The 11998-nt window shown below is 40.0% G+C and overlaps 1 protein-coding gene across 1 annotated transcript; it reads left to right on the top strand.

Moving 5' to 3' along the window:
* Nucleotides 1-890: 890 nt before the first annotated feature.
* Nucleotides 891-11283, top strand: LSMEM1 (leucine rich single-pass membrane protein 1). Its single transcript, XM_068401363.1, has 4 exons — nt 891-1201; nt 4879-5010; nt 8344-8481; nt 10612-11283. Exons 2-4 carry the CDS (start codon nt 4884-4886, stop codon nt 10818-10820), a joined length of 474 nt encoding a protein of 157 aa, XP_068257464.1. The 5' UTR covers nt 891-1201; nt 4879-4883; the 3' UTR covers nt 10821-11283.
* The last annotated feature ends 715 nt before the right edge of the window (nt 11284-11998 follow it).

The following is an 11998-nucleotide window of genomic DNA, read 5'->3' as shown; positions in this document are numbered from 1 at the left end:
GTGGTTGCCTTTTCCCCCATTGCACTGTAGCTGCCAACCACAGAGACCAGCATGGCTTCCAAGGCTGTTTGAGGGGAAAGGGGCTGTTTTGCTGCCCTACAGCGACCTGATGGGTTTCTAGACCTTTTCAAGTCTAGACCTGGAGAGGCCTGGGTCCTTGTCTTCCAGTTAGGATGGTGTCAGGAATATTTCAGGGATGGAGAATAGATTTTTCTTCTGGCTTGCACATCCTTGTTTGGATGGAGGACTTCTAGGAGACCCCTGCAGAAAGGGAGCAAGCTTGTTGTGTCTGCATTACTGGTCCAGCTACTCAGACTGGGCAGCGGCAGAGATTGTCAGCTTGGGGTGGGAAACTGCGAGTCAGCAGATGTATCTGCTGTATCTCTATGTTGTTTCCTGAAAGAAAAATACATTTATTGTCAGTTTAAAGAGGTTCAGAATTTTAAATGTATAGAATGGCTTCAGAAAGCATTTGTTTTTTGAGCCATGGTCACTTCGTGTGTCAGCTGCCTGTCATTACCGTGTGCTGTAACACTATGTTCTGCAACGTCAGCAACAAAAAACTAGTGATCAAGAGAACTGAAAAAGAGCAACTACCAGTAATCACAAACAGTTCATCGGAGTTTAGTTTTTAAACAACTAAGGATGTTGGACAAATTAGTCCATCCCATAATATTGTCCCACTTGAATTTGTAAGGTGTGTGGGAGAAGGAATAAAATACCCTGTTTTTTCTAGTCTATGCCTTTAAAGTACTCATAACTGCACTACTGTAGATATGACTTCTGCATAGCAAACCAGTTACTCATAGCTACAGTGTTGGAGCTATGACTCTTCTGTGTAGCAAATGAGGTTTTAAAAGACATCGTAAACTGAAAGGTTAGTGAAATATTGACCATCAGTAACAAGCCTTCCCATTCGCCATGATAGGGTATCATCATAATGACTCCAATATAAAAAAAAAGAGCTGTATATGTGCTGATTTCTTTTTAAACAGATCGATATTGTGAAGTCAGTATGCTTAGCCAAGATGAACTCTAAATATAGATTGAAAGGGACAGTCTGTTTCGTAGCTGCCTTCATGGGTCCTGCAGGACTTGACAGGTTCCTATGGGTCTAAAAGTAGAGAGAGGAGTTTTCTTCGGGTGATTTTCACTTGCTGATTTCTTCCATACCGGCGCATTACCTGAACGTGGTTATGTTGTAAGTAACATTTCATTCTCCTGGTTTTTATTTCCTTTTAGACTCGATTGGTTTTTATTTCCTTTTAGACTTGATTATTTTCCTTGTTTTCTGTGAAGAATTTTCAGTGTGTTCTCACACTTACGTTCTAATTTTACCACAAAAAAATTAAAGAAATTTAAAAGTGAAAAGGGGAAAAAAAGTCTTTAAGCAAGGTTAAAGTACAGGACAGAGTGACTCCAAAACCCACAAAGTTTAGATTAGTTTGTTGGGAAAATAATCAATGCTTCTGGTCAGTGACATCGATGTCTGTATCCTCTCTCTCCCTCTTTTGGCATGTCCATAAAAACAAACAAACAAACAATCATAGTATACACTTTGTTGAATTAAGAATAATGTTTATCTCCACTGCAGTTATGTGCACAGTGAGGAAATTGGTTTTAAATAATTAATAATGAAATATAAATGTAAATGATATGTAAATGTAAATGAAAAGTAAATGGTAATAGTAATGAATCAAAGGTACTCACATTTATTACAGCTCAAGTTGTTAAGAGTCTTCCCTGAAGTTTCAGGGAGGTACTAATCAAAATACCCACGAGAAACAACTGCTCTTTGGAAGCTAAAAATAACCAAAGGCCTCTGTGCACGAGGCGGTAACTTTTAGCACGCCGTTGTTGAAATGCAGGGCTCCGTAATGCGTGCAGCTGGCCACCGATGTGCTTGTGGGGAGACAGCAGAGCCAGCGCTGTTGGGGACGTGGCTCACAGACCGTGCTGCCTGGCACCACGCAAAGTTCTAGGGGAAGGACAGGGGACATGGCCATCTGTCCTGAAATTACTGCTGCACACCTAAAACTCACTCGCTAGGTAAGGGTAACCACTACTATGCCAGCTTTTCTACCTTATCCTTGTATTTTGCAGCAGCAATTCTGAACAGAGAAAAAAAAAAGCTGTAATCTTTTCTTACACTCTATTAAACAGAACTATAAAAGTAGACATGTAGGCCCATCAATCCCCCCGCTATCAGGAGAATAAGCCCCATTACCAGGCGTGATTGAAGCACTTAGTCTTCAGACTTTTTGAAGCTCAGTGAATGTTTACTTGGCTGTGTGCTTGAATTTGGGGGAATTATGACAATCATCTGCATTTGGTTTGATGAAGGAAAGAGTAGGTCTTTCTGTAAACACTCAGGGCTATATTCCTCAAACTTTAGGTTTTTAATGTAAGTGCTATGTTAGGAATCCAGTCACACTGCGTTCTCTATTGCCTGGCAAGAGAGAGAGGGCTCAGAGGCATGTCAAGAGGGCAATTCAACCCATCTAGGATTCAGAAATCACCCTTAGGTGCTTAACACCCTCCATCAACAGGAGGTTTGCATCCCATGAAGTGCTGAGTTATGTTTGGCAGATAAAATTGAACTTGAGAGCTTTGATAAAATCACAGAATCACAGAATCAGTCAGGTTGGAAGAGACCTCAGGGATCATTGAGTCCAACCAGTGCCCTGACACCACCATGTCAACTACACCATGGCACTAAGTGCCATGTCCAATCTTTTTTTTTAAACACATCCAGAGATGGTGACTCCACCACCTCCCTGGGCAGCCCATTCCAATGTCTAATGACCCCTTCTGAGAAGAAATTCTTCCTAATGTCCAACCTGAACCTCCCCTGGCAAATCTTGAGGCTACGTCCTCTTGTCCTGTTGCTCGTTGCCTGGGAGAAGAGGCCGACTCCCACTTCACTACAACCTCCCTTCAGGTAGGTGTAGACTGCAATAAGGTCACCTCGGAGCCTCCTCTTCTCCAGGCTAAACAACCGCAGCTCCCTCAGCCGTTTCTCATAGGTCAGACCCTCCAGACCCTTCACCAGCTTGGTCACCCTCCTCTGGACTTGCTCCAACACCTCAACATCTTTCTTGAAGTGCGGGGCCCAGAACTGAACACAGTACTCAAGATGCAGCCTCACCAGTGCCGACTAGAGAGGGACGATCACTTCCCTAGACCAGCTGGCTACACTATTCCTAATAGAGGCCAGGATGCCATTGGCCTTCTTGGCCACCTGGGCACACTGCTGGCTCACATTTAGCCGGCTGTCGATCAGCACCCCCAGGTCTCTTTCCACCGGGCCGCTTTCTAACCACTCTTCCCCCAGCCTGTGGTGCTGCATGGGGTTGTTGTGGCCAAAGTGTAAGACGCGGCACTTGTTCTTGTTGAACCTCATGCCGTTGGTCTCGGCCCATCTATCTAACCTGTCCAGATCCCTCTGTAGGGCCTTCCTACCCTCCAGCAGATCAACACTCCCACCCTGATTGGTGTCATCTGCAAATTTGCTGAGGGTGCACTCAATCCCTACGTCTAGATCATCTATAAAGATATTGAACAGCACCGGCCCCAGAACTGAGCCCTGGGGAACACCGCTAGTGACCGGCCGCCAGTTGGACTTTGCCCCATTCACCACCACTCTCTGGGCTTGGCCAGACAGCCAGTTTTTAACCCATCTAAAATACTAAATGGGTAAGACGTATTCAACTTCAAGTCTAAACTAATCTCTGTGAGCTCCCCTGTTATATTCACTAGCAAGGGAAAGGTACATCTAGGCTGTGATTTTAAGGTCAAAAAGACATATCTTAGAATAAGAGCAATGTTACCTGGAGGTATATATTTTTCTTCAGTAATTACAGAGGGAGTTTTCAGTGACCAGTGTAGTCTAAGATGCCTAGTTAGAGCATCTGCATCTCCTTACGGCTATAACTGTAGTTTGTTTCTAGAAGACATTTTTGGAGTCAGGGTAGTGTGAAGAAAACCAAAAGACTGTTAAGGAATAATGTGCAATTCATAGAGTAGCCTGCTTAGCTATTGCTTCTTTTCTATATATATGTATAATCTTCCTTCATAACTGCATTTCTATAAACAAACATTCAATGAGCTCATGCACCCAAACTCATGCAACAGAGAAGCTGTTTTTGCTAATCGGGCCCCATCCAGTGCTTTTTTTAGAGCAAGGAGTATTAGTCTGAAGAAAAGGCTTTGCCATCAGGCTTTAACTTGTCCAAAACTAGCGTCTGTGTGGTGTAGAATCACATTAGAAGACTTTTTTTTGCTCCATTTTTCACAAATAATAACTTCACAGTGATATTCTACGGTGTACAAGCAGACCCATATTCTTGCTGCTTATCTCCTACATCCACACCTGCTTTGTCTGTCTTATCTCTGAATTATTTGATGCTGAAAGCAGAGGTTCTGAGTGACATTCTTCCTGGCCATGCTGGTGAAAGTTCGTCTCTCACTGTGGTCAGGATATCACTCTACATCTTACCAAGTACACACCAAACTAAAAGGGTTATACAACTAAACAACTAATGTTCAAATCAATGCTGGAGCCAGTCAAATAGATTTTTCTCTTTCTCTCTTCCTCCACACACATACATACGTAGATGTATGTATAAGTATACACGTGCACAAACACAATGAAGAAATGAAATCTTAGACTTATCAAAGATCTCCAAGAATAAACAAGTGCTATGTACTGAGTTACCCTTCCCTTCAAGATCTAGTAAGTGTGCTGGTCCTTCAAATCCCTTTATTTTAAGGGTTGTTAAGGCTGCTTAGCATTTCGTTAGAGCAGGGCACCAACTGTTACCAGTTATCTCAGGTATCCATGTTTTAATTAACCTTTTTAATTATTATTTCTTTTAGATACAATGGAGAGGCCCTCCTTGGAAATTAACCTGCCCGATACTCATGAAGAAGGAAAACTTTATGTAGTTGACTCCTTAAACAACCTAAACAAACTGAATGTTTGTCCAGATGGATCCGAACATGTGCTAGGTACGTATGATAGGTGCTCTGTGGTTTTCTATACATACAATAGGACATCAAGAGAGTTATGTATGACATTTGAAAAGGCTGACCACATTGTGTATCACTGATGTCAACAACCCAATAGGCCAATATATATATGTCAAGCTTTGTACTGAAAAATATAAGAAGATTGAAAATGGCATAATTTAGACATCAGATTAATGGTTTAGCTGCTCCTGATGAGTATTGCAGTTACTAGGTTCTTGAAAATCCCGGCATTTGGCTAAGATTCACTGTCAAGCCTGAATTTATATTCCATTTCCACTGGGATCTGTGAGGTGATCCCTTGCAGGATAATGTCTCTAGCAATGCTCAATATACATCTACTAGATAAATCACATCGTAACTCTTCACAAGCACTAAAATTCACATGTGGCAATAGAAACACCAGAGAATTTCTGTTCATTCTTTTAAGGCACATCTCGTAAGGACTCAAACCAGTTATCTGACATATCCCATGAGACTTCTAAGCATTTTAATTTGCAGTCTCTCTTTACTTACAGTTTCAGATATTGGCTCTCACACTTCTACTGGTTTTATACTGCTTTTATCTTTGATGTCTCATGGCAATAATAATATTTTCACCCAGTGATAGCTACAATATATTTTGAGTTCTTTGTGACCTGAAAACATCTTAAAACTTGGAGTTCTTCAGCAGCATTCCACATATCAATATTTGAATCTGCTTTTATTTCCCTTATTATAATGGCAAATTTGACTGAAGAAAAGCTATAGAACAACCGCTATGTTTAAAAGAGTTTCAGATGGCCATAACTTAATCATGCTTCTAGTTATAGGACTTAAATGCCATTCCATTACTTCTGTTTCTCAGTCCTCTAAGTTTTCCTAATGCAACTAACTAGAGTGGTCCTGGTTTCTATATTTAACACAAAGATGTTAGACATAAGCTACTTAATTTTCATATGTAGATTATCTTGATATTGTCAAAATGAGACAATGGGATAAATCGGTTTTAATGTCAAAGAAACTCTTTGCAGTGTGACTGTCTTGCTTTCTTTTGTAATTTTTATTGGACAGTATTGTTTACTTTCCAGGTAAATATACAGGGTTCTGTGGAATCACATATGGTTCTGTGGAATAATCACATGCATGCTCCTCCCTACATTTCAACTGTAAATAAAGGTAGCCTAATATGTATTTTATGACTCCATTGTAAAGTGCTTTGGCTCCTTCTAGGATTGTTCTTTTTAACGTACATATTTTTTTTTAAACTTGGAGATTCTGTAGGTATCTTATCCCATCAGTTAAATACGTAAGAAGAATTTTTCACAGTTCTTAGCTGCCTTATTCAGCAGCATAAAATTCTGGTTCTCTTGCCAGAAAATCAGTGAGATTCGTGGAGTATTTTTCAATTTGTGATAAATACTAAAATCTTGTGAATGATCAATTATTAGTATAGCAGATGCCCAATTTGGTCTAAAAACAATGTTTCAAGAATGTTGCAGTACACAGCAATCCTTTTGATCAGTAGCTTAATATGACCTGGCATAATCAAACACACTAGCAATCATGTTAAAAGCTATTTAAAATGTATATGGTTTTTGATTGCTTTGGTAGCAGCCATGCAGCAATTTTTTTTATCTTTTAGATGATAAAATGGTCCCACTGTTTGCAGTTTGGCAAGAATGTGTGTTCATTCCTCACAACACTGCAGTCTGGCATGTTCAGCCAGATGAAATAGTAAGAAGCATTGATTAGGCAGAGCAAGCACAGACCACTTTTCAGATCTCTACCGATAGCTTCGTATGCTTGAGAGACAGCAGTAGCAGGCCTTCCCCATCCTTATCATTCTGATTGGAAAGCAATATTGGTGCAGGCACTTAATACATGATGCATTTGTTATGAATGCTAAGGGAACAAAAATAAAATCCCAAACCCCAAATATTAAAAGGTTTCCGCTTACTCTCAGGCAGGAGCATGTTAAATGCAATAAAGAAAAGCAGAGATATTCCCAGAGATCTACTAGCTCAGTGAATAGGTCAGCCCCTGGACGGTTCATTACTGAAGTGCTGTGGTGGCTTATGCAGCCTTCCCTCAGCTTCATCACTACAGGCTCAGTTTCAAAGACCTCAGAGATTTCTACCAGCTGAAACAAGGACACGATCTAGAAATATGTTTTCACAGATGCACACATTACTCTCCCTTTCGGAATGGCAAGGCAGCAATTACAGGAGGAGAAATTACAGTAATTTGCATGTAATGTTAGCATGTATGAGATTGACACCAAAATGAAATTACATTAGCTCCCTGCTCCCCCCAAAACATAAAATAGAACCAAACCTCAGTAAGTAGTTACAGTAGTATGCAAATTTGGGATTAAACAAATCTGGCTCAAGCCTGATTTTTTTTTATATTCACATGAATTTCCTCATGGTGTTCACTTGTCTTCACCTGTTATCTTTAGGGCTCATTGCCACCTCTCATTTGATCGCAACTGTTTCTATGAGAGAAACTACTGACTTTCCCTATACACAATAATTTCTTTAAAAAGCGATAAACTGGCTTGCTGCGCTGATTCGAGGGCAGCATAGCAACTACTTGTCCTTTTTTTCCCCTCATTTTTCATGTGCTTGAAGGCCAACATATGCAGTCCATGTGAGAGTCTATTCCATTTTTGACAATCTGGGAGGATATGTACCTTATTTTTTACTGGAATGAAACCAACAAAATCTAAAGAAGAATAATATAGAAAATGTTTGTTTTAAGATAAAAAGACCTACATTCATCCTATCAACATCAGGAGCTTAACTGAGGTGCTTAATTTGGGAAATTAATCAATCCAGGGATATTTCTGTCATCAAACAGAAAAAAAAAAAAAGCAAATCTAGATGATGAATGTGTAGGATGAATCTGTATCTAGGTTTTCAATATGAATTCTTCTCTTTTCTCTTTTGAAAAGGTTGAGTCCATTCAGGCCCTTAGAAAGCCTTCTAATGAAAACTTCAGTGAGACCTTTGTACGTGTAAAACTGAGCTGTAAAACTCCGAACTGTAAAGCACGTCAACTTCAACAAAACAGTGGATTTCAACAGCAGAAATATTTTCGTTGAATATGTTCCAACAGATATAACAGATGTATTAGTTTTTATACTTCCAAATTCAAGCTGAGCACATAAAGTTGGTTTCTTCCCTTTTCATGCAATATCACAGGAAATAAAATCTGTTGGCCAAAATTATGATGTATTCTGCACCATTTCATGAAGCCAGAAGTATTTTGTCATGTTTATCCTAACCAACGTTAACAAACTTTATCACTAAATGATTTGTCATCTCGTAACAGATGAGGAAGAGAACACTGGCGGTACTGGAGAAAACACAGCAGTGAGCAACTCAAGAAACCAGTGTTTGTTCTTCGTCACCTTTATTCTTACTTTGATCGTCAGTTTGACACTTGTTTCATTCGTAATATTTTTAATAAGTAAGTAAACCAAAGAGTGGTTCTTAAAAATGTAGGGCCAATTGGAAAAAGAACTTTGCTGAAATGCATCACGCTACTTTATAATGTGCTACAGCTGTATTTGTATGGTCAAAGGCTTTGCCTGGTTATGGGCAGTGGGTCTTGGTCATGGGTGTAAAAGCACAGGCCTCTACTCTCTGAGCTAAAAGGCCCAATTTTGTTCTTAGTGCAAAGGTTTTGTGAGCTTCAACAGCTGTGAAGAATTCAGCTCAGCAGGGTTAAACTGTGTTGCTAAAAATGCTGACTGGAAATTAAATTAAATTTTAAAGATTAATGTATGGCAGTGAGATACTTTGACAACATGCCTTCCATTCCTTTCCAGATAAAACTCAGTATTGGTGTCATTCACTGAAACTGGAATTACACCAGGGCTAACACTTAAATCAGGCTACCTGAAGAAAGACCTGAAGGTTGCCAGCTAAGTACTGACTGGAAATTTGTTTGGAACTAAGAAAATCTCAAACATAAGAAACAAAAATTTGGATAAGATACATCAAAATTGGCACGTAGCATTGAGTCTGTAGATGTAATTACTGTTCTGGTTTGGCTGGAACTGGTTGGGCTGGCTTAGATAAACACATGGCTACAGGTGACCTTGGTTTATGGAGCCCTTGCCATCTTGGGGTTTCCTGGGCTAATGGTACTGAACAGAGTAGCAGGTGCATTATTTTAACTTACAAGTTCATATAGAATGAACTGTAATCCATGTGAAATCAACATTTCTTTTATCCTGTCGCTGGAGCACAGCAAAAATCCTCATTTTCCTTTTTGAGCAGGAAATCCTAACCCTTGACTCACAAGCACTCAAAGAACAGAATATCAAAGAGCACAAAGGAAATTTTCAGTGCCATGATTGTAAAACCCTAATTAAAATATCTCATACTTGAATTCCACATTTATTTAACAGGGAGCTGCTAAAAGTAGAGCCCTGGTATAGAAAAATGAGTAATGTGCCCCTCTAGTGGAAAAATGGTAAAGTAATAATGAAAAGGCTACTTACAGGGATTAAAGGAGTTTGCTTGGGCTCAGGTTGGTGGAGTCCTGTGGTTTTTGAAACTGATTCCCAGTAGTGTTTCAGATTATGTTACAATCATAATCTCAGATTATGTTTGCAATCCGTAGACATAGCTCCATTTAGCATTGGCACTATTAGACTTAAGCTTCAAAACGCATGGGTAAATTCTGTTGACTTCAGAAGGCCAAAATAAAAATAGCTCCAGGAATGTACATGACGGGTACTGCATATTGGTGTTACAGAGGAAACTGGCCTCCAATTGCCAATATTTGCAAGAATTTTCCTTTAATCTAAATGCTTTAGGAAATCCAGTGATGTGGCTGTAGTCTGCTGTGTGTTTTAGTAGTTGTACTTTCAGAAAAATACAGACGCATACTGCCCAGAAATTGCATCTTGGAGCCCCTAAATAAGACATTTTCCTGTGGACACTAATGGAATGGATATGCTCCTGAAGACTGCAACATTTGTCTGAGCAGTATTTGATTTTATTACACTGCACTAAACTGAATAAAACAGAAAATAAGCAATTAAAGAAGACTGAGGGGTGACCTCATTAATGTTTATAAATATGTAAAGGGCAAGTGTCATGAGGATGGAGCCAGGCTCTTCTCAGTGACATCCCTTGACAGGACAAGGGGCAATGGGTGCAAGCTGGAACACAGGAGGTTCCACTTAAATATGAGGAAAAACTTCTTTACGGTGAGGGTGACCGAACACTGGAACAGGCTGCCCAGAGAGGTTGTGGAGTCTCCTTCTCTGGAGACATTCAAAACCCACCTGGACGCGTTCCTGTGTGATATGGTCTAGGCAATCCTGCCCCGGCAGGGGGATTGGACTAGATGATCTTTCGAGGTCCCTTCCAATCCCTAACATTCTGTGATTCTGTGAAAGAATGTAGCGAGCAGGTAACTCCACCAGATGCGTAACTTCTTAACATTAGGTTCTGCAGTTGTTTCCCTGTTTAATTTTTTTGCCCGTCATATTTCCCTACAAACTCCCACAGGAATGCAAGAGAGGGTTGTGATGCTCTTGACTTAAATGTTGCTAATTTAACGCAGTACATTTTCCTTTTCAAGTTCAAACTAGAAACAAGATGGACCAAATATCAAGCAGACTAATATCTGAAAAGAAGAACATAGAAGAGCTTAAGAAAATGAACAATATGATATTAAAGCATCTAAATCAATCAGGAATTAAGGAAAAGGGGAGATACCTCTTCACACAGTCTCCTGATCTTCATGATTACTTCTTTACTCATGCTGAGATGAAAGTCCCTGGAGAATAGATCTTCTTTGGAATGAAATTCAGCGTATTCATGTACTCAGATACTTTCTCATATGGCACACAGGTTACTTAAACATTCTGATATGGTCACAGGAGCATTGGAAAAGCCAGCTGAATGAAAAATATTAGAAAATAATATTTTATCCTCTTTTATGTGAATATAGATTTTGAAAACTAAGCCCATATGATTTATAATAAACAATGGATTGTCAACAGTTTTGGGCAAGAGTTCCAGATTCTCAGTGCATTGTAAATTGCAGGGCTAAGGGCTTAGTTTTACTTCAAATGTAAGTGAAAGATCACAGAAAATAATGATTGCTATTCACATGATTCCAGCATGACCTTGTTCACTTAGTCATTCTCCTGTTTCTTTGGAACAAGTTTTGTGTTTGCTTCTATATTATGTGTATTTAAGGATAACTTCAGATTCCATAACTTATAAATAAATCCAATTCTGCCACAGAGTTTGGTGGTTTTCCTTTCTGTGCATCTAAATAGACTGACGTACTACTCCTTTTGTGAAAAAACAAACTTGAGTAAAAACAAACCCTTTCATAATATACCTTATTCAGCCCAAATTTGTATTGACTGAAAGTGGGTGTCATGTTGTCTGGGGGAATATAATGGAAGACTGGTGAGGAGGATTGTAAACACGCTCAAGTGACTTTCACCTGGGGTATCGAAAAACACATATATTATACTACTAACGGTTGTTTAGTCTTGTGTGCCTGACAAGTAGAACATCTGCAGTTAGATAACAGAGGCCTGTGATAAGACTCAGGGACACCTAATTGCTGAGGCCGGAGATTCCGGCCCTGCTGCAAGAAGATCAAAGCACAGTGGAAAACTACCACCTGCTAGAAATCCTTTATATACAGGCGAAAGCAGCAGGCCCGGAATCTCTCACTCTCTGTCTAGCAGGAACCGAGCTCTGCGGTGTCTGCGTCCCCACTTGTGTGCCTTTGCCCCGGGTGCTGCTTCGGAGATCCCCCGGTTTGCAAGGTAATGGGAATAAATTTTCTCTTTGCATTTTATCCGTGGTCTTGTGGCTGTTCCTGCGTCCTGCCTGTGTCGGCTCACACATTGTCTTACACAGGAAATGGGTTTAGAGGACTCAGTCTGGTAATACCCATTTCATAGCAATGCTAGTATGCCGTACTCAGAATTTGCTGGCAGTTT

The sequence above is a fragment of the Nyctibius grandis genome, chromosome 5, assembly GCF_013368605.1.
Source record: "Nyctibius grandis isolate bNycGra1 chromosome 5, bNycGra1.pri, whole genome shotgun sequence".
NCBI classification, from domain to species: Eukaryota; Metazoa; Chordata; class Aves; order Nyctibiiformes; family Nyctibiidae; genus Nyctibius; species Nyctibius grandis.
Note: the sequence above shows the minus strand (reverse complement) of the source record. Positions and strands in the feature narration are given on the sequence as shown.

Excerpts from the sequence above, each read along its gene's own strand:
- LSMEM1 (XM_068401363.1), top strand. The coding sequence starts at position 4,884 with ATGGAGAGGCCCTCCTTGGAAATTAACCTGCCCGATACTCATGAAGAA. Across the intron at positions 5,011-8,343 it reads TGGATCCGAACATGTGCTAG|ATGAGGAAGAGAACACTGGC; the intron begins GTACGTATGATA and ends ATCTCGTAACAG. Across the intron at positions 8,482-10,611 it reads ATTCGTAATATTTTTAATAA|TTCAAACTAGAAACAAGATG; the intron begins GTAAGTAAACCA and ends TTCCTTTTCAAG.